Source organism: Tyto alba, unplaced genomic scaffold (genome assembly GCF_018691265.1).
Source record: "Tyto alba isolate M040663 unplaced genomic scaffold, T.alba_DEE_v4.0 Super-Scaffold_42, whole genome shotgun sequence".
Taxonomy (NCBI): domain Eukaryota; kingdom Metazoa; phylum Chordata; class Aves; order Strigiformes; family Tytonidae; genus Tyto; species Tyto alba.
In genome coordinates this window covers 14,900,249-14,920,739 of record NW_024881318.1, presented here as the reverse complement: position 1 = coordinate 14,920,739, position 20,491 = coordinate 14,900,249, and the positions used below count along the sequence as shown (strand labels likewise).

At 55.7% G+C, this 20,491-nt stretch overlaps 3 protein-coding genes across 7 annotated transcripts; 1 reads left to right on the top strand and 2 right to left on the bottom strand.

The window, feature by feature from the left end:
- The first annotated feature begins 96 nt into the window (after positions 1-96).
- Positions 97-7,649, top strand: CREB3 (cAMP responsive element binding protein 3). 5 transcript variants are annotated; one of them, XM_042804666.1, is made up of 11 exons: positions 97-144; positions 1,217-1,654; positions 1,977-2,099; positions 2,182-2,437; positions 2,652-2,758; positions 2,974-3,066; positions 3,641-3,744; positions 5,116-5,184; positions 5,338-5,416; positions 5,549-5,630; positions 6,006-7,649. In XM_042804666.1, exons 2-11 carry the CDS (start codon positions 1,559-1,561, stop codon positions 6,386-6,388), a joined length of 1,392 nt encoding a protein of 463 aa, XP_042660600.1. In that variant the 5' UTR covers positions 97-144; positions 1,217-1,558; the 3' UTR covers positions 6,389-7,649. The 5 variants fall into 5 exon arrangements, with proteins under 5 accessions (XP_042660600.1, XP_042660601.1, XP_042660602.1 ...); XM_042804667.1 differs by having other exon boundaries at positions 1,214-1,654; XM_042804668.1 differs by having other exon boundaries at positions 122-144; positions 1,214-1,284.
- A 3,102-nt stretch (positions 7,650-10,751) lies between these two features.
- LOC116961384 (avidin-like) lies at positions 10,752-12,445 on the bottom strand. The gene is made up of 4 exons (XM_032992192.2): positions 12,374-12,445; positions 11,482-11,692; positions 11,244-11,376; positions 10,752-10,785 (listed from the first exon to the last, which is right to left on the bottom strand). Exons 1-4 carry the CDS (start codon positions 12,443-12,445, stop codon positions 10,752-10,754), a joined length of 450 nt encoding a protein of 149 aa, XP_032848083.2.
- Positions 12,446-14,387: 1,942 nt separating this feature from the next.
- Positions 14,388-16,259, bottom strand: LOC104365264 (avidin). Its single transcript, XM_032992186.2, has 4 exons — positions 16,155-16,259; positions 15,386-15,599; positions 14,806-14,926; positions 14,388-14,531 (listed from the first exon to the last, which is right to left on the bottom strand). Exons 1-4 carry the CDS (start codon positions 16,224-16,226, stop codon positions 14,432-14,434), a joined length of 507 nt encoding a protein of 168 aa, XP_032848077.1. The 5' UTR covers positions 16,227-16,259; the 3' UTR covers positions 14,388-14,431.
- Between the last annotated feature and the right edge of the window lie 4,232 nt (positions 16,260-20,491).

The following is a 20,491-nucleotide window of genomic DNA, read 5'->3' as shown; positions in this document are numbered from 1 at the left end:
CCGCCCCTTCCCTTCTCGACCCTCCCCACCGCTGGCCAATGGGCGCCCGCGGGACGCCCCGGGAGGGGCGGTGCCAGCGGAGCGCGCGAGACCTGTCGGGAGGCGGAGGGCGGCAGCGGCGTGGCTGGACGGCAGCGGGCGGAGGTGAGCGCCGGGCCGGGTCCCGGGTCCGGGTCTCGGGCCCCAGGGGCGGGAGGCAGGGGGGCGCTCGGCGGGGCCAGGGCCAGGGTAAGGGTAAGGGTAGGGGTAGGGGTAGGGGTGGTTGCCCGAGCGCTGCGTGGGCCGCCGGGAGCCGGGGCCGTCTCCCCCGCCCCGGGTGGGTCCGTGGCCGTCAGGCCTCGGGCTTGCGCAGCCCCGGTCCGTGCGGACTGCGGGTGCGTCTCTGGCAGCGGCCTACCCGTGCTTCACCCTTGGGCCTGCCCCACGGCTGGGGTGGCGAGGGGGTGCTCGGATTCTTCCCTCAGGTGGGTGTGTGGGTGCGGAGGGGCTTGGGCTCCCTTCTGCCCCGCTCGCTGCTATCTCCTCTTGCTTCTCATCCACCCCTCACTGCTGGCCCAGTGCACACATCCTGGATGGAAGGTCCTCGGTGGCTGTGGGAGGAACGGGGCCCTGGCGTTCCCCAGGCTCTGCCCAGCTCCCCCTTCCTCTCGCTGCTCTGATTTCTGTCAGTGAGACCCTGATCTCCGTGCCGGCTGGCAGAGCAGCCCCACTGCCCTGCCCTTCTGGTTTCGGGTGGTACTTTTTGGGAGGGGGGGGGAGGGTTTGGTGTGGGTGGTGTTTTTTTTTTGTTTTTTTTTTTTTGTTTTCAGATCGTGGGGCTTGCCACCTAGATGTGAAAGCTTAACGGTGCTGGGGAGGGGGGAGTGATGGATGCCCCCGCGCTGGCTGAGAGAGCAGTGCTTGGGTTCAGACATCCCCGACAGGCAGGCCTGGCTGATACCAGCGCCGCCGGGGAAGCCATGAGAACAGAGCTAGGCCACAGCTTCTCAGGGACTGAGCGCTCTAGGCCACGGCTTATCAGCAGATAACAGCAGCAGCCCGAGCCGGGACTAGACAAAACTAAAAGTACACCAGCTGCACACTTGAACAAAAGCAAAGTCAGGATTTGACTACAAGTCCATCTCTTTACACTATAAATACCTGCACCCTCCTCGAGCCTGCTGAGCTTTCCTGCACGGCAGCAGGCTGCACAGCAGTGATCTCTCCCCTTCAGCAGAGACGCCTCTCAAGGTTCCTTCTCAAGGCTGAGAGATCCTTTGGCCAGCATCTGATATCTACTGCGAGGTAAGTGGCATTTTACATTTGGCCTAAAACTATACCGTATGGTAGCAACATTTTTATATATATATACACCTATAGCTTAATTATTACAAGGATACTAAGTAGTAGGGTGTTTCACCACTGTCTAAATTGTTGTTTAAATCCTCATTTAAATTACTGTTTAATTACTGTTCAGTGATTGTTTAATCACCATTTGATTATCATTTAATTTTCATTCAGTGATTGATTATGATTTGATCATCCTTTAATCACTAATAAAACCTTTTCAGTTCACCCCATGATGATGACTTCTCTTAATGATTTGCTTACAACAGGAGACTGGCTGTGCTGGCTGCATCTGGGGCTACAGCCCCTTCGGGGCTTCAGTGGAGTGGTAGGATCTTACCTGCTCTCCATGGCAGAAAGTCTGGGGCCCTTCCACTTTCCCTCTCCTTCCTGCAGTTTTTGTGTTCTGGGTGAAGTGTGGCTCCTGTGGCTGGGTCTCGGTAGTCTGATGGGGAAGATGGTGTGGTGGGGCCACCAGTGCTGGTATTGTGGCCTTGTTGGGGAAATACTTGTGGGCTGTTTGTTGCTGCAGGGCCCTGACAGCTGTTGCCTTTGTACGGGGAGACTTTGTCTGTAGGGGCTGAGGGGCATCTCGAAGGAGGGCTGGTGTCTCCTCCTGTGCACATAGTCACTTTGGGTGTTCTGCTCAGATGTCCTCTACAGAGGATCTGCCTACCCTGCTGGATGACGATCTGCTTGACTTAATTATGAAGGATAGTGGTTCCTTCCCTGAGAATAATCCGTTGGAAGGCTTAGATCTGCTAGACCCTGAGGTGAGTTCTTTGGGAGGAATCGCTGCTGGGTTGTGGTTCAGGAGATTTGACTCCCTGCTGAGTAAAAGATTTTTCTCCACAGCTGGACATGGAGACTGATGACATGATCACCTCCATGCTGCAGCACTTAAAAGATGACCCACATTCGCTGCAGGATTATTTGCCAATTGTCAGTGAGAGCGTTTGTGAGGATCTGCTTCTGTCCCATGACCCTAGCAGTAATTCTGACATCAGGCACATTGTGCAGATAGATCACAACTATTCCTGCAATCAGGATAGTTCTGTGCTGGAAAGCATGAAGTCTGATATGGCAGAAGGAGGTGTTTCAACTGACTTTGGTAAGTGATGTGCGTGGGCTCTTTCTGTCTTGCCTACAGGCAGAAGAGCAATCCCACACTGGAGTTTTTCTGGGTGAGTGCCAGACAGCAATGGAGATCACCAAGTTTAATGGATTTCTGCTGCTGTAAAATTGTGGTTTTCTGCTACTCAAAGCTGGCTGATCAGGTGCTGCCTCACTGAGGCCTGGCGCTTGACTCTCTTTTCGTTCTCCAGCAATGGATTTGGAAGGCACAAGCAATACACTGGGAGAGAACTCCAGTTTTCCCACTGCTGCTGCTGCGGATGCTGAACACCAGCTTGTGCCTGGAACCACTGTGGAGGTACTGATTGCAATGTGTGTGGGCCCCAGCTGTTGCTTCTGCTCACATCTCCCCTTCTCTCCTAGCGTTGCTCCTGTGACAGGTATCTGAGGAGAGCATGATGCTGCTTTGGGAGAGTTGATCCCAGTTCTGTGTGCTTTCTGCATTCCTTTCTTCCCTGGGATGGACTTCCTTTGCTTTGCATTCTCAGCAGGTGTATTTTTGCTGATTTCTAGTTTGAGATCCCTGGGCTATTCCTGACACAGGAGGAGAAGCAGTTCCTGGAGGAGGAAGGTCTTTCATTACCACCCTGTCTGACAGTGGACCAAGTAAGTCCTCACTACAGCATGTCACCCCCAAACAGGCTTGGACCACTCAGATGTTTCAGCCAGAGTAGGTGTTTGAAAATACAGGATGGTGCCTTGATGAGAGGATTGGTGCCCAGGTGCTCAGTTCAGGGCAGAATGTGGCAGGGCTTGGAGCCCTCTTCCTCCTTTTGGGGCCCAAGGGGTGTCCACATGCACAGCAGCCTCTGCTTTACTAATCGGGTAGATACAATGAGCAGTGAGACTTGGCTGCTGTCAGTCACCCCACTAATGACTGCTTGCAGGAGACAGTTACACCACAAGTGCCTCCAAACTATGTTTTCCTGCTTGCCCTAGTGGCTTGTGAGCTGCATGCTTTTCATCTCCCTTAGGTATGCCTCATTTTTTCTACACTGGGGAAGCTGCTGGCTGTATCAGCAGGCCAGAGTTTGCCTTACAGCTCCTGCAGTTCATTCAGTGGTGTGGGAGGGATAGAGGACAAAAGCAGGTGGACTGAGCACTGAGATGTGCGAAGGGTTTGTGAGGGCTGAATTGCCAATGCCGTGGGGTTGCTGCTAATGAAAAGTCACTCTTGCAGACTGAATACCAGCTTATGAATGGTGTGCATCAGACCCAGAACAAGAAGCCAGCCCGGGCTAGTGGTCAAAGGAAGAAGAGCAACATGAGTGGCCGGGAAGACAGGTACAGGCACACAGCAGTTTCACCCAACACTGAAGGGACAGATAGGTCCTTTTAGGGATCCTTGGCAGAATGATGACTGCATGAAATAGTTTCAGTTAAAGCTTTTGTTTTCTTAACATATTATGATTACTATAGCACAGAATTTATGATTAAGATGGTACAGGATTTACCTGAAGAATCAGATTTCCGCAAGCAGAATCAATGCAGTACAATCTGTAAGCAACGTAATACAAAATTTATAATACAACTTAATTTATTATTTCTAATCACCTAGATCCTAATATAACTTATCATTTCTAATCGCTGGACCCTCTGCAAAGGGTCAGATCTTAATACATGGTTTGCTGTATCAATATAATGTTCATAATCTAGACTCAAAAATTATATAAATGAATATGAGTCACTCCCTCAGTCATGAGAGGAAGCAGACAATGGTGGAGGTGTCCCTGGCCAGGGGATTCCCAGGTCTCACTGTCCAGCAGCAGCTCCAGTCCAAGTTCCCACTTAGGTCGTGGAACTGCTTGATTTTATGGACAGTGTTATGTGTGCTGTTACTGTTCCCTGATCTGGGGCAAGGTCATTAGCAGCATGGGGCTGGTGGGGAGCCTGGGACTCTCAAGGCCACTGAGGAAGGGAACAGCCAGCCTGTCACCCAGGAACCTTGGGGCTGGTAGGGAAGGGAAGAAGAAAACTGTTCAGGTTGTCTGCTTGGTGCACGAGACCTTCAGGGCCTGATAACGAGGGGACAAGAACAAAGAGGTGGCCTCCTCAGTCAGGCTGGCTGCTCCCCCATAGAATGGTGTTCATTATGCTGACCACATTGTCAGGGATCAGGAGCAGGGGAAACTGATCACTGGCAGCTGTGCTGTGCCCCTGCTGGGGTCTGTCCACCCTGGGTGGAAAGTGAGGCTGACCCTGTGGGGCAGCAGCTCTCCTCAGGGGGCTCAGAAGCTCGGGGCATAGCTTGCCCTGCTCTCTTACACTTGGAGATAACCCAGAGCTTCCTCTGTTCAAACCAGGTGCTGGTCTGCCAGGTCCAGTGTGTTTTCCAGGTCAGACTAGTTTGCAGTACAGCCTGACATCATGGATCTGCAGGGCTGGTGTGTCACTAGGAGCGAGCATCCTTACACATCAGTCTGGTGCTTCCCTGCGGGACTGGGCTGGGCTTGCCCCTCCCCAAACCTGGTGTGAGATGTTGCACTCTGGGCTTAGCTCCTGGTGGTGCTAGGTAGATCCCAGGAGCAGTTTCATATGCCCCAACCACCCAGAAGCAGCGGCTGATTACTTGAGGAGAGACACTGGTGAAGTGTCTGCTGTTGACTAACAAAACTTCTCTGTTTTTCTTCCATGCTGTTTGTCTTTCTTGGGAAGGTTGGCAGCCTGCAAAACTCAAAACCGTGAGCTGGAGAAGAAGGTGCAGCTGCTGCAGGAGCAGAACAGGTGAGTTCTTCCTGGATGTGGCAGGAGATAACGGTGGGGAAGGCTGTTGCTCTTTGGATTGTGGCCTGTCCTGGGCTGCAAAGGCGGGAGGAGAGGAGCCTGCAGCTCTTGTTTCAATCACTGCATTAACCTGCTTTGCCTGCTCTCCTGCAGGTTACTTCTGAGCCACTTGCAGAAACTGCAGGCTTTGGTGAGACAATCTGCCAACAGGACTACCACGATTAGAACAATGGTGAGCGTCTTCAGCCTTGGTGTCTCTGAAGGGGTCGCTGCTGTCCTAAGTTTGGGAGAGAGGTGTTTATTGAGGCCGATGATGCCTATCCATGTCCTTTGGTGAGGTCTGTGCTGATCTTTCTGTTTCCAGGTCATAATGCTGTCCCTCTACCTGTTTCTGTCCCACAACGTCTCCATGTTGAAGGGCAATGAGCCGCAGACGAAGTGGTGGGGTGAGTCCCTGGGTGCTGAGGCGTGTCAGAACGCCTTCCTTAACTCTGGGGTGCCTCTTGCCTGGGGTGACCACTGCATTTGGCTTTGCTGACATGCTCCAGCTCTGGGCTGTTACTCAGCCCTGTTGCAGGGGCTCACCTGGGCCTTAAGCCAGGGATGGTACAAGAACTGGGGAGATCCAGTCCCTCTTGGAGCACAGTCCGTGCTTGTGCATGGCAGCTGTATAGCACCCTCTCCCCCCCTCCTTTTGGAAGGAGGTACCCCTAGTGGAATAGTCTATTCCCCTCTCGTTCCTCTCACGGGTTCTGTGGTGACCCATGCTCAGAGCAGGGCGGTGAGAGGCTGGAAATGACAGGGCTCTACCTCTTTTGCAGCGCTGTCACAGCAGAACCACGCATTCCTAAACCGGGTGGTGGCTGTTGAGCAGGAGGGTGCTGCGATGGAGGGGTCAACCCCAGCAACTGAGGACCCCTTGCTGTCGGGCATTCTCAGTCAATTACAGGAAGTGTTCCAGGGTCAACCCAACACTGATCCCACATCTTCCAATAGTGCCTCGTGCCCGGCCCCTTCTGCAGCGTCTGGGTCTGGGCTGGGCTCTCACCAGCCTCAGGAGCAGGGCTGCAGGAGCTATGTTCTGCATGTGCCGGTGGCATGGGCAGCCAAGAAGCAGGAGGAGGTGGAACATGCTCCCCCAATTGTCATCCAGCAGCAGCATGCTGATGAGATGAGCGCCTCCTCCTCCTCCTTCTTGGGGTGAAGCTGAGCGCCCTGCCAGGCAGGGACAAACAGAGCTGCATTAACATAATCTATCAAAGCAGATTCTTCTGAATACTATCACAATTGCTGGCAGCTCAGAGGGTTTACCAGGGAGGAATTGTTTTAGAGTTGACCTGTTCTGACACTGTTCTCTATATCTTTAGAAGGAATCTATCTGAGAAAGCGTAGGAAACTGGGAACTTTGCTATGGCTGCTGACATGGCTAGCCCGGGATGTGTCCCGTGGCTTGCAGGGAGGCACTGTAGCATGGAGGGTGAAGGTGGTTGGCCCCTACTTGTTCTGATGGTGTAGTTGGTGATGAAGGCCACTGTCCTGCTCTTTCCCTGCACAGGTGGAGGTGAACAAGCTAAATCGTGCACTTGTTACTGTGTCTGGTGTCTAAGCATCTGTCCCTTGTCCCTTCCCCTTATTCCTGTGGTGTTGCCTGACCTATAGGTGTAAGATAGTGAGCTGACCTTCAGTGCTCTTACAGGGAGTGGTCTAGCCCTTGTGACAGCTTGCGTGTCACCTGTTCCTGCTACCTTTTGAGCCATGACCATAGCCTGGCCAGAGAAGGTAATGTGGAGTCCTTCCTGAGCCATGTGTGCTGTTTCCCTTCCGTAGGGTCTCAGCCATTCATCTCCCCAGCCTTGGGAGCGGGGCTACTGGGCCTCAGGGAGAAGGCATGCCTGTAGCCGGTGTGCAGAGGAGGAATGGAGCAGAGAGCAGCAGAGCTGCTTGATCTTCCGGAGGCTATCCTGGCCACAGGACTGTTTCAGAGTGTCCTTGTGTGCCCGAGCCTTGCTGTGGTGGCTGGTGAGGCAGTCAGCTGCCTCTGGTTGCTGAGCAGAAACATTTTGAGCTGGTGAAGAGTGCATTTCCTGGAGTGCAGCTTAGTAGTAGTACCTGTTAAGCATCTCTCCTTACCCTGATTTAAGACATTTCATAGAACCCTATAGGATAGTTTTAAGTTAGAAAGGACCTTTAAAGGTCATACAGTCCAAGACCCCTGTAATGAGAAGTAGTATCTTCTACTAGATGGATAGGTTTAAGTTAGAAGGGACCTTTAAAGGTCACATAGTCCAAGACCCCTGTAATGAGGAGTATATTCTACTAGATGGATAAGTTTAAGTTAGAAGGGACCTTTAAAGGTCATATAGTCCAAGACCCCTGTAATGAGAAGGAGTATCTTCTAATAGATAAGTATAATAGTTATTAATTTCCTTAGTGATAACATTTAAATAAATAGTAATGGCATCTGACTATGTCCTTTGTGGTCATTTCAGTGTGGGGTCGGGCAAATGGGTGGAGGGTAGGGGCTATGCCAGGGGCTTGGGACCATTGTTGGAGGAACCCAGGGGAGTCTGGAGGGTGATTACTCTGCAGCATAACGAAGGAGAAAGCGTGCTGCCTTCCCTTCCCGTGGCTGCAGCTGTGCAGAGGGGCTTGTTGAGGCACGGTGCGAGTTTGCAGGGCAGTTGCTCTGCTCTCGCCCCCTCTTCCAAGGGTGCAAAACCAGTCTTGAACCACTTTTGGAAACAGGTGAATGTTGTGAGCCCTCGGTACCCACCTGTGACCTTGCACACACCCAAGCCAACCCCTCAGAAGCGAGCAGCTTCCCTAGTAGGAAGCGCAAGGTCCGGGTGTCTGCCCCCACAGCTGCTTTTGTAACGGGGAGCTGCACAATCGCAGGAAGCGGAGCAGCGCCAGGGTGGGCTGGGGACTGGGGGGGGAGGTCCCTGCCTGCTGGGTGGTGGCTGAATTGGGGCTGGGCCCTGGGTTTGGGGTCCGTGGGAGGTGCTAGCAGACCCTGAGCGCAGGCTGTGGAGCCTGGTGTGGGGCTTGGGGGTGCGGGAGGTGATGGGTGCAGGCAGGTCCGTGCTTGCAACCCACGAGGGAAGCAAAGGGTGCAGGTGAACAGATGTCTGCCCGGGGAGGAGAGAGCGGCGGGGGGGGGCAACTCACCCATGGGCCCTGCCTCGGGACGGGCAGCAGCACACTCAACAGGATCAGGTCCCAGCTCTGCCCTGGGCAGGGCAGGCAGCCTGCGAGCGTCCTGAGGGAACTGGAGCTTTTTCCACAGGAGCTGTGCACAGTGGCTGGAAGATCTAGGACCCCATCCTCACTTTTCGTTTCATTTTATCACTTCCAGTTCACTTACTGAGTATCTGACGCTGCTAAGGAATCTCAAGGAGTAAACCTGGGAGACATCCCTACTCCAGGGGAGATCCTGGCATGCAACCTGCTGCTGTGCAGGACAGCTCAACAGGCCCTGGGGCTGTCCTCTGTGGAATAAGTTGATTGATTTATTTCAGATCAGCTGTATTGCAGTTGGTGCATGCTCCACTAGCCCTCAGCTGGTGAGTAAGATGTATGGCCTTTATCTATTGTGTTGTTATCCATCTCCCTGGAGTCCAAGGTAAATGAGATGCAGCCATCATGACCACCACTGGTGGCTATTGCTTTAAGCAGAAAGGCGGTGGGGCAGGGAACTACACTACCACACCAGGTCTGCTGTATTTCATCGCTTTCCGTGTTCTCCTGAACCAGCGGCTCAGAGCCAGCGAGAGGAAGGAAGCCTAGCCTGGCCCTCACCTTGGGTTAAAGGGCAACAATAATAAAAATGCCTGTAATGAGTCCTCCGGCTGAGGAGACTTGCACCTTGTTTTCATCAAGCAGAGGAACAGGAGGCACCTGGTATTTCTGCCACTGTCCTCCTGTTCCTCTGCTGCAGACCCTCCGTGACACTTTTCCCTCGCGTGCCGCAGGGACCGGAGCGCAGGCTGCGTGTACATCGGTGCTGCTTGCACGCACACACGGCCCCGCACTCTGGCTTAGGTGTTAGGGTGCCTGCTTGCCCTGCTCACCGTGATCCCTCTGTTACTCCCGAGGTTAACCCATATCCCACGTATGTCCTGGCAGATGCCTGCATCAGCATTGTGGGGGCACGCCAACAAACCAGGAACATGACCCTTTCAGGACAAAATATCCTGCTCAGCCCTGGGCGAGTCCTGCACGGGTGCTGCCGAATTATCTTTTTTCCTTGGTGTGTCCCCGAGTGTTGGTAGTGCCATCTCCTTTCCATGGTAGCAACATGTAGAAAGCTATGAAAGCAAGTGAGATTTGCCTCCTGTTGCTGAAGGGGACCTGGGCTGTGCAGCTGGTACAGAACACCTTGTGCTCACAGCTTTAAAGAAACGTTCTTTCCTTTTCAAAGGAATTGGGGTTTCTTGGAGAGGTGAGAATTTCAGTCAATAGCAGAAAACGAGCCCTTCTTTTCAAGGGAAACCCAAGCCCTGTGTCATCATCCGGCCTATTTTTATCCACTAGCACCAGCTACTGGATAATGGTGGAAACATAAAAAGTAACCGAAAACCGAGCGCTCAGTTAAAAGAGCAGTTGGAAATACAGCAATGGGGACACTGCCTTCCCTCAGCTCCCAAAATCAGGCACCTCAACCCCAGGGCTGCTGAACCCCCACAGGAGCTGGCCGTGTCAGAAGCAAAGTGCCTGAGACAGAAAGTGGACAGGTCAGCTGGGGATGCCCTAAAAAATCAGCCAGTGCCAGAGGCATCCTTCCCCTCTTCCCTTTCCCTGTCCATGTGCAGTGCAGTGGGGGCTTGGCTGTAGACCCCATGTGTGCTTTGCTTTGGGGGCACGGCCGTGTGGAGGGGGGGGTCTCTTGGGACAGGCTGTTTGGGAGTTTTCCCCACCCCTGGGGCAGGAGTGCGGTTGGTGGCTGGGAACAGGAGGCTGCCGGCTCTGCAAAAGCCATTTGCAGCTGTGCTGTGTGTTTGGGCACCTGAAAAACTTCCTCTGACTGCACGGGGAAGGCTCTGCCTGGAGCCTGCCATGCAGCCCTGGGACCTGCTGCTCGTGGCATCCCACTAATGCTGCACCTCATCCCACTGCCTGGTCACAGCCTGGTTTACCCTGCACCCCCGGGGGACATTTGGGAGGGACACGGAGGGACAAGTTAACCACAGCACAGCGGCAGGTTTGCAGGCACAGCACTGCTGCACACTGCCAGGGAGGGGACATGGGACAGCCCCCATCCCCAGGGACCCTGCTGCCCTTGGCAATGCTGCACAAAGACTCCCCATGGGAGGGTGGTTGTGGGGCAAGATAAACCCCACAGGCTGAAAGCAGGGCAGAAACCGGAGCCAACCCCTACATCCCCACAAAAAAACCCTTTATTTTGCACCTGGTGCCCAGCCTTCATGCTGGACTGAACTTGCCTGGGAAAGCATGAATCTGTGGGCTGATTGCTGCTGAAATGCAGCACATCAGCGTGAGCAGAGCCTGACTGGGGGAAGTGCCGTCTCCTTGCTGACCTGGGCCTCCTGGATTTCCCCCGCTTGCTGTTATTTTATCCGGGTGAAAACACTGGTGCCAATCCTGCGGAAAACCCCAAATCACTGTGGTTCACCCAGCCAGGGTCACTTATGCCGTGATGGAAGGTATAGAGGGGAAACCCGAGGAGGGGGGAGGCACTGTGTTCCCCAGTGCCTCACTGGGTGCTGAGTGGGATGCTCTGGGCTCCAACACCCTGTAGCAGAGGCTGCACTGGGTGCTGGCATCATGTCCTGCTCTCTCCCTGCTGGGGAGGGTGCAAGGAGAGTCCCGGGGGGGGGTGTGTGTGTGTGTTTATCTGGGGCCAGACCCCATCCTGGGGCACACCCAGGATGCAGGGGCTGGCCAGGTCACAGGGGTGCTCCTTAGTCCCTGCTCGTCACCAGTGACAAACCCATTTCACCCTCCTGGTCCTGCCATGCCTCATCCCATGGGATTTCTCCCTTCTTGAGCCCAGGGTGTAGGCAAGCTTGGCACGGCAGTGATCAGGATCTGGTGCTCACCGGGTGGCTTTCCAGTCCTCGGCGGGGCTGTTGGCTGCCTCTCGCAGGAGCCACAGGGCGTGCAGGGTCTCCGCCCCATCGGTGCCCACGTAGCACTGGCCCAGGAAAGCAGTCGTCCGGGCTATCTCTGAGTCTGGAAGGGTCCGAGGTGACGTGTGTTGGGGTGACAAGGTATGAAGCCACCCCCCTGCATCCTGCCAGCATCCCTGCTGCAGGGTCACAGCTCCCTCCCACCTACCTTGGAGCTGCCAGCGCACAGTGAAGGAGAAGGTGGGCTGCGGGACCAGCTCCGCATCCTGTTGGATCCCCTCCAGTGGCGAGGTGAGGATTTTGGAGTCACTAGCAGCCAGCCCCGGCAGGTAGGAACCGGAGAAGCTGCCGTCCTTGCCAAGGACAGACACGACCATCCGGCAGCCGGTGTCGCTCCGCCATGACCCGGAGAGGAGGCACTGAAAGGCCAGTGTTGTTGTTTTGGGGTGCCCAGCCGGACAGGGGAGGCATCCTGCTGCAGCCCCGCCACCCTGGCTCTGCCCAGGGATGCCTGCAGCACGAGGGTACATGCCACAGACCCTGTGTGAAGCTGATGACACAGGCATCTCCACCTCGGCACAAGCAACACACCCGCAGCACCGATTTCCATCCGCACCACCGCTGCCCTGGGCTGTTTGCTGCTGTCACCCAGGGGAGAGCAGGTCCTGCCCACGCTAGAGCAGAGGGTGTTCTGCTTTCCCTCCATGCTTGATGGGAAACAGGGTTTTTCTGGCACATGGCTTTGTTTGCCTGTCTCTGGATGGATTCCCACAGCGAGGAGCACCCTTGCAGGAACAGTCCCTCCCTCCCAGCCTCTCCGCATCTTCCTTCAGCCCTGCATAGTGATGGTCCCACCGGCTCTGGCAGCCCAACCCCAACTCCCTGTTGAGCACCACAACCCCAGCAGCAGCCTTTGGGGTCTAGCAGGGTGCCAGCACCATGCCTCCATTGCCACTCGTCCCCATACCTTCCTCTCCTCAGGGGCAAAAGTTCTCCTGCTCATCCCAGCCTAAAATGGCATTTAAGAGAGAACCCCCGGCTTCCCGCACGGCATCCCAGCGCTATGTCTGCCACATGCCCATCATCACCCGTCCCTGTACCTTCCTCTCCGCAGGGGTGACACGTGCTGCCAGGGCGAGGACCAGGACCAGGGCGAAAGCACCGCTCCCCATGGCCACGGGGCTGCCAGGCGCCCGGCACGGCTCCCACACGGCCCCGCGCCCCAGCCCCCTTTATAGGGCTGTAACCGGAGCCCCACAGGCACTGGGCTGGCAGCCGTGGGGCGGGTGGCCCGGTGGCAGGGCGCCCGGGACAGGCGAGACGAGGAGGTCTGCGTGACCTGGGGGCAGTGCCGGAGGAACGTGGGGATGAGCACGGCTGTGGAGGGCAGGGAGGGGACACGGGCTTTTTTTAAGATCCTTATAACAGCCTGGAAAGCATCAACTGTCTTCCTTGGGAACCTGCCTCCTGTGCATTCAAGCTGGAAGTTATTACCTGTTTAACCGATTAACTGCTCCCTGCTTTGCTGCTGTCACTGCCTGACCAGGGTGTCACCCAGGTGGGGCCAGGGCATCCCTGGCAGAGGCAAGCTGCAGCGCTTGCAGCACTGCACAGGAGGGGAGGCTTGCCCTGCCTTCTGCTTTAGCAGCAATAACATTTCCCCAGCATTTTCTGGATATCAGCAGCTAATTTTGCTGCTTTCACTTTTACGAGAGTTGGAGGAAGAGGTAACCAGAGGGACAACGGGGTCCAAGCAAGTGTGTTTGTTAAACACATCCAGCTTGCTAACCAGCCCTGCGTTTGCACTTCTTCCTCACATTTGCTGGCCTTCGGGCCTTTGAATGTACAAAACACAGCCAGCCTGCACTGTGCCTGAGTTCTCTGTTTGCTGCAGTGCCTGGAGCAGGTGTGGGCCTGTGGGCAACTGAAAATTAAGGTGGAATTCGGCTGCACAAACACATGCCGTTGCTTGGACAGCAGTGTCTGGGGCACTGAGTGGCAGCAGGGCTGCAGTGTGTGTACTGAGGGTGGGGAAGTCCTAACCCGTTCAGTGCCTGCCACTTGCCCTGGCGCATCCTGGGACCCTGCTGCTGCTGCTGCTCAGCACCTCTCCCTCTGGTCTGGATGGCCCCAAAGTCTGGGGCGAGCGTACACCACCCCTCACCTAACACCTCACTCCTCCTTGTTGCCTTTTATAGTCCCAAACTCATGGGTTTAACACAAGGGCCTGAGAAATATCCCCCCCTCCCAGGGTATCTCTTTCTCTTGCCCTGGATGCCACACTCCATCCTTTCAGCCTGACACCAGCCCCTGCCTTTCTGTGCTGTTTGGCAGGGGCAAGCCACCCTTTTTGACGTGCCAGGGAGGTGGCAGCCGCCACTCCACAACACGGCAGCGTGCACTGGCCTTGTTGGGGCTGAGCCAGGCTCAAGAGACTGTACAGCTCTAGTGTGCTGGCATCCCCAGGTCTGGGTCATATTGGTAACGCTTGTACAAGAGGCTTCGTCTTCACCTGTGGACGTGCCAAAGACTTTTCATCAGAAGAGCTGACTAAGCTTGGCAGGTGTCCACAGCGGCAGATAGAGTGGCACTGCTGAAATGCAGCAGCAGAGAAGGGTAAAATCCCTAGCTGCAACCCAGGGGAATGAGATGGGGGCTTTAACTGTGCACATGTTATTTTGAGTGCCGTGCAGCAGGAAGGAAGCACTTTATCAATATTTCACACCTACCAATACAGTTACCTCCATCACCCAACCCTATGGAGCACCAAGTCCTGGGACTGGCGAGGCACCTGGTGGGGATGTGTATGAAGGCACTGCAAGGAAGGCGGCTGGATTTGGGGTGCTGCCGCCACTGGCAGGCAGGTAGGGAGTGGTGGCCCAGGGTGGAATTTCGGGTTAGGACGAGGTGTGAAATGAGCCCAGGAAGATGGATGGAGGGAATCAGGGAGGGATCCAGATATCCCTGGGGAAGGTGCAGTGGTGATCCCTCGCCTCTGCAGGGGTACCCATATGGACATATGTTGCCTCAGAGTGGGAGGGAGGTCAGTTCTTAAAAAAAGATGACAACAGCTGATGTGATTTTTAAGTTTTATTTTTATGTGAGAGGCTGGTTTTGCTTGTCCTGGGGCGGGGCTGGACTACAGCCAGAGCATGCTGTCACGGGGCAGGTGAAGATGCATCTTCACAGGATGGAGACAAGCTCGGCAGGATCTTTCCTTTTCGGGTGCGTTTGCGTGTGAAAACGTTTCTGCCCACCCTGTGGGAAGCAGAGAGTTCCTGTGGGACGACCCGCATACATGGTCCACTCAGAGCTGCCAGTGCCAGCAGATGACAGGGGTATCCCTAAATGCCCACCAGCTCGCCTCGAGCAGCTGTCGGATGCCCTTGGCCAGGAGGTATTGGCATTCCCCCTGCAAACCCGTACTGGGGAGTTCCCAGGGGTGGTCCCCTCACCCAAGGGGACGCTCATTGTCAGAGGTCCTGGGAACGGCCTCTCTGTAGGTCCACTGCCCCCCAGGTCCACCCACTACCTCGTGGCTTTCCAGTCCTCCTCAAGGGACCCGACAGCTTCTCGCAGCAGCCACATGGTGGTCAGCGTCTCCTTTCCACCTGTGTCCACGAAGCACTGCCCCGCGAAGGCGGTGGTGGCATCTGGGGAAGCACTTGGTGAGGTGTCCGTGGGGACAGCATCCACGCTCATTGGCTGTTCCCCCCTCCCCGGGATCCTCCCGGCTACTCCAGTTCCCACTCTGATGGCCACACGCCCACCCGAACCACTCTGGGGGGACCTGCCTGTCCCCCGTGGCTCCCTCGGGTGAGGCAGGCTCTCTGGCACCACATTCCCCAAGACCAAACAGGGTCTGGATGCACCAGAGTCACCTCGGGCTGCCCGTGAGGGATGGATACAAAGGCTCTGGGTGAGGAGGGGTTGCCCCATGCAAATCCAGCATTGCCCATGATCCCCACGCTGGGTAGGCACCCCTGCCTCCCTCTGCTTAACCACACTGAAGCATCACCCAGCAGACTTCCCAGCAGAGGAAGAAACCTGCTGGTCATCTGCACAGCTCCCAGTGCCCCCGTGGTGCTATCCCCAGGTGTCCCAGCACTTACTGGAGAACTTGTCCCAGCGCACGGTGAAGGCAAAGGTGGGCCAGCCCCCGTCTCCGGGCTGCTGCTGGATGCCTTTCAAGGGGGAGATGTGGGCACAGGCACCAGTGAGGGTGACCCGCGTGAGGTATTTCCCTTCGAAGTCCCCATTGTCCATCACCGTCGAAATCTCCATCAGTGAGTCCTGCTCATTCCTCCACAGCCCGCTGAGTTGGCACTGGAGGGACACAGTGACAGGGCCTCTGCCCCTGCCCACGGCACAGAGGGGGACCCCATCCATCCCACCGCCCCACAGCTGGAGCCACAAGCCCTGCTGCGAGTGTAACTGGGTAGCAGAGCTCTCCTTGTCCCCAGTTTGGAGAAACACTCCCCCAAGTGCTGCTGGCTGCTGAGTGGACAGAACATGTGCCAGCCTGTCAGCATGCGTGGTACGCCCAGATACAGACCCCATGGGAGACGATGCTCCACGAATGGTGCCCCTGAGCACAGACCCCGCGGGAAGGGATGCCCAGTGCGTGGTGTGCTGGGCAGAGACCCCCCTGGGAGGGAATGTCCTATGCACGGTGCCCCTGTGGGAGCAAAGCTTTGTGAAGGTGGTACTAAGTAGCTGGGGGGTGACCCAGAGATACCCTGCCTATTGCCTGGGCTAGGTGCTTGCAAAGTTCTCCTGCTCATCCCAGCCTAAAATGGCATTTAAGAGAGAACCCCCGGCTTCCCGCACGGCATCCCAGCGCTATGTCTGCCACATGCCCATCATCACCCGTCCCTGTACCTTCCTCTCCGCAGGGGTGACACGTGCTGCCAGGGCGAGGACCAGGACCAGGGCGAAAGCACCGCTCCCCATGGCCACGGGGCTGCCAGGCGCCCGGCACGGCTCCCACACGGCCCCGCGCCCCAGCCCCCTTTATAGGGCTGTAACCGGAGCCCCACAGGCACTGGGCTGGCAGCCGTGGGGCGGGTGGCCCGGTGGCAGGGCGCCCGGGACAGGCGAGACGAGGAGGTCTGCGTGACCTGGGGGCAGTGCCGGAGGAACGTGGGGATGAGCACGGCTGTGGAGGGAGGCAGGGGCGCAGGGATGGTTTGCACATCCACCATCCAAGAGGTTCTGCCAGCCCATTCCTTGATCTGTGACCGAGTCCTCGGGGTGGGCACAGCCTGGCACTGTCCTGCTGCCACCATGCCAGTGCTGACATCCAAAGACAGTGCTGCAGCAAGCACAGCCCCACCATCTCCTCTCCGCTGCACTGACGGGTGGTGTGTCTAACCACAGCAGTTTGTCCTCGTGGCAATCCCCTCCCACATTACAAGTTTCTGCTGCTGTTTCTAAGCTGTATTCTTTCTCCTGGCTGTGCTGAGCTTTCTCTGAGTCTGGGAGCTGTGACTGTCACTACAGAGTGAACTCTTGGGCACCCTTGAATTAATCCCTTTTGTACGTACAGATGAGCTTTTCTGGAAGATATGTAGATATTAAAATTCTTTTGTCCCTTTGCTGGGGGATGTCCTGTGCATGGTGCCGGCATGCACAGACTCCATGGGAGGCAATGCCCCATGCATGGTGCTCTGAGGGTGGGCAGGGTACGGGTACAGCACAGAGCCCTGCCTGAGCCCTCCCACGGGGTCCCTAATGGGACCATACTGAGGACACACAGGTGGCACAGGGTCCTCAGACTATGTGGCTCTTGCACAGGGACACGGCACAGCCACCTCATCTAAGATATCTCTCAAGCTGGGTGAGCATGTCACTGCCGACACTGCAGGGGAAGACAGAGCCGGCACCTGGCTGTGTCCAGGTCAGGAGGGACCTCTCTGGCCCCTGCCCAGCACAGGGGGATGAGCATCTGCTTTGAGAATACTCCAGAGACACATCTGCCTGGGCTTGAAGCCACCAAGACTCTCCCCCTCTCCGGGGAACACGACCTGGCAATGCCCACTTGCGAATTGCACTTTGTTTTTAATTTAAAAATGACAGTGTCTTCCTTCAGATCCCATCCTGGGGAGTTGCTCCAAAAGCTCTTGGGGTCCCAGCACCGTTCTCCCTTGCTTGCTGCCCAGCTGGCTCCTATACCAGCACCCACCCTCAGGGCTCAGCGCTCCCCCCTAGAGCTCCATGCTGCACCCATGGGCATGACCCCAGCATAGAGAGGAGATGGAGATGTGCCCTGCAGCCCTGCTCTGCCGGGGGCTCACCCGCTGGCTTTCCTGTCATCCTTGAGGCTGTCAACCTCATCTTGTGTGATCCATGTGGTCCTCAGTATTTCATTCCTGTCCTCATCCATGAAGCACTGGCCCATGGAGGTGGTGGTGGAATCTGTGGCCTGTGAAGGGGTGGAAGACGGTGCTTGGATGGGTCTTTCCCTCTTAAGCAGACAGCTTGCCTGTTTGTGAGTGGGAAAAGCTTCTTGCGAGTGGGTGATGTTTCCTTTCGCAGCCATTTGTCCTGCTGGAACAGAGGGCATGACACTAGACAGGCATGGGATATGCAGGGCAGCTGAACCTGTATCCAGTTCTGCCCCACCTTGTCCTGGACAGGAGCTGCCTGAAAAAGAGCCAGAAGTGGGGACTGGGAGGTGCCACCAACCTTGAGGCTCTGGTGTTGGGGATGGGGGAGTGCTGGAGACGCAGTAGAGAGGCATGGGACCATCAGGGACACCATAAAGAGGGCTGGAGAGCTCTGGGAACACTGCAAAAATTGGAGAGCACTGAGAACACCACAGGAGAAGGCAGGGGATCATAAAGGACACTGCAGGAGGAGGGCAGAAAAGCATCAGGGACACCACCGGGAGGGCAGGAGGGCTCTGGGGACACTGCGGGAAAGCTGGGAAAGAAGTACCTGAAAAGCTCCAGTTTACAGTGAAGCCGAAGGTGGGCTGGCTCTTCTGGTTTGTGTTGTGCTGGGACCCCTGCAGCGGTGACACCTGGATCTCATTCATGGTGGCTGTCACGGCGGTGTGGTAGGAGCCAGCGAATTCGCCTTTTCCGTTCAAAACCCCGATTATCATGTTGGAGCCCAGATCGTTGACCCATTTCCCCGTCAGCACGCACTGGAGCGGAGATCACTCAGCACCAGTGCTGCGGAACAACCTGGGCACAGGCAGCGTGACAGGACTGGGCACCTCTGGGAGCCATGGAAGGGAAGCTGGATGAGCCACAGGTCCCCCACCCACCCAAGAGGGATGTACAGACAAGTGTGGTGAGCTCAGCCAGGGGCCGGGGGGGAAGACTGAATCTGGGAGGGTGCCCCGGATCCCTGACAGCCCCAGGAGGTCTGAGGGCCTGGCCAAGGAGCTCCTTCATCCTGCCAGGATGATGGTCCACGTTCAGCAGGGCTGCAGCCAGAGCTGGGCCAAGGAGAGAGGTGAAGAAGCAGAGCACGGTGTGTGGTCTTGACTAGGGGGCTGGCAGGATTGATGACCACGTGGCCATGGCAGGGGGAGCAGAAGCTATGGGACTTCATTTGTAAGTGAAGTTATAGGCTTGAAAATCAAATTTATTCTTTCTTCATCGCTGCAGCATGGCTAGGTACCAGGCTTTGCCTGTGCATACACACACACTGACCAGCCAGGGAGTCCCTGGGTGACCTGGGAACCGCCAGGCTCCATCTGCTTAGGTGGGACAACAGCTGGACTGAGGCAGATGTTGGGCACTTGAGATATTCAGTGTTGAGATATCTGTAAACAGTCAATAGGAACATTCCCTGCAGAAACAGTCGAGTAGGACATCTTTCTGCTTGTGGTTAAGACACTGTCGTGGTTTATACCCGGCTGGCAGCCAAACACCACACAGCCACTCGCTCACTCTGCCACACCCCAGGGAATGCGGGAGAGAGTTGGAGAGGTAAAGGTAAGGAGACTCATAGGTTGAGGTAAAAATAATTTAATAATTGAAATAAAATAATATTAAAATAATAATGATAATAATAACAGCAATAACAGAAAATGCAAACGGGCAGTGCGCAGTGTGCTTGCTCAGCACCCGCTGACCGATGCCCAGCCCCTCCCCGGCCAGCGATCCCAGAGAGGAGAGTCCTGGAACCACAATCCCAAAAACCTGAGTGGACCTTCCCAGACAACCCTTATCCATATACTGAGTATGATGTTAGATAATATGGAATATTCCACTGGACAATTTGGGCCGTTGTTTTGGCTGTGTTCCCCCCCATCTTCGTGGGTACCTGAATACTTGCGGGCCCTGAGAAGCTGAAAAAGTCCTGGGTTTCTTAGCAACAACTAAAAGCATCAGTGCATTATCAACATTCTTTTCATATCAAATCCCATACTGAATCCAAAACACAGCACTATTCCAGCTACTAAGAAGGAAGGAGGAAAAAAAATGAATTACCTCTATCCCACCCAAAACCAGGACAGACATGTAAGTGCTGGAGGACCCGTGCAACAGAGAGTCCTTCTCAGTTCTGACAGTGACCAACTGTTTCAGGGGTTTGATCCCCTACGTGAGCATTACCCCATGCCAAGATCTCAATAAATTAGTTTTTCTGTGTTTTTGTGGGAGCAATTGTGCAACACAAACACAGCAGCAGCCACATGCTGTGTGTGATTGCCAGGTGCCTCCTGCCTCCTCCAGCATCCCGTGTCCCTGAAGGCATTCACACTGGGTGAATGACCATGACCAAGGCTTGTCATGCAACAGCAATGGCTGGTTTCCTTGCCAGAGGGAGGACTGTGGTGGGGCTGAAGGGGACCTTGCCACTCACTTTCGCCTTGTCAATAAACTTGAGCTGGAAGGAGGCAATTAATGCTGCGTTTGCGGCTCAGAGAGGCAGAGCAGACATGAGCAGTGTGGAAAGCTGTTCTAACAACCTGCCATCCCAAAACCGAGACGCTCCATGTGTCTCAGCGTTGCTTGGTGCCCTCATATAGGCCTTGCAAACATCTCTGCCAGCCCATGACCACTGCATTTCTCACCAGCACCATCTGCCGTGCCCTGCCCTTTGCAGACTGCTCAAACCGCAGCCAGCACTGTTGCCTTGCCGGAGCACCCCAGGGCTGCTGCACAGCCTCGGGGAGCCCTGCCCGAGGGAAATGTTGACTTCAAGGCAATAACAACGTCAGGAGGGTGCAGGCAGGAAGGCAGCAGGCTTAGCAGGATGCC

Excerpts from the sequence above, each read along its gene's own strand:
- CREB3 (XM_042804666.1), top strand. The coding sequence starts at position 1,559 with ATGATGATGACTTCTCTTAATGATTTGCTTACAACAGGAGACTGGCTG. Across the intron at positions 1,655-1,976 it reads TTCGGGGCTTCAGTGGAGTG|ATGTCCTCTACAGAGGATCT; the intron begins GTAGGATCTTAC and ends TGTTCTGCTCAG. Across the intron at positions 2,438-2,651 it reads AGGTGTTTCAACTGACTTTG|CAATGGATTTGGAAGGCACA; the intron begins GTAAGTGATGTG and ends TTCGTTCTCCAG.
- LOC116961384 (XM_032992192.2), bottom strand. The coding sequence starts at position 12,445 with ATGGGGAGCGGTGCTTTCGCCCTGGTCCTGGTCCTCGCCCTGGCAGCA. Across the intron at positions 11,693-12,373 it reads TCACCCCTGCGGAGAGGAAG|TGCCTCCTCTCCGGGTCATG; the intron begins GTACAGGGACGG and ends CTGGCCTTTCAG. Across the intron at positions 10,786-11,243 it reads GAGGACTGGAAAGCCACCCG|GATTGGCACCAGTGTTTTCA; the intron begins GTGAGCACCAGA and ends GGTTTTCCGCAG.
- LOC104365264 (XM_032992186.2), bottom strand. The coding sequence starts at position 16,226 with ATGGGGAGCGGTGCTTTCGCCCTGGTCCTGGTCCTCGCCCTGGCAGCA. Across the intron at positions 15,600-16,154 it reads TCACCCCTGCGGAGAGGAAG|TGCCAACTCAGCGGGCTGTG; the intron begins GTACAGGGACGG and ends GTGTCCCTCCAG. Across the intron at positions 14,532-14,805 it reads GAGGACTGGAAAGCCACGAG|GGTGGGCAGAAACGTTTTCA; the intron begins GTAGTGGGTGGA and ends TGCTTCCCACAG.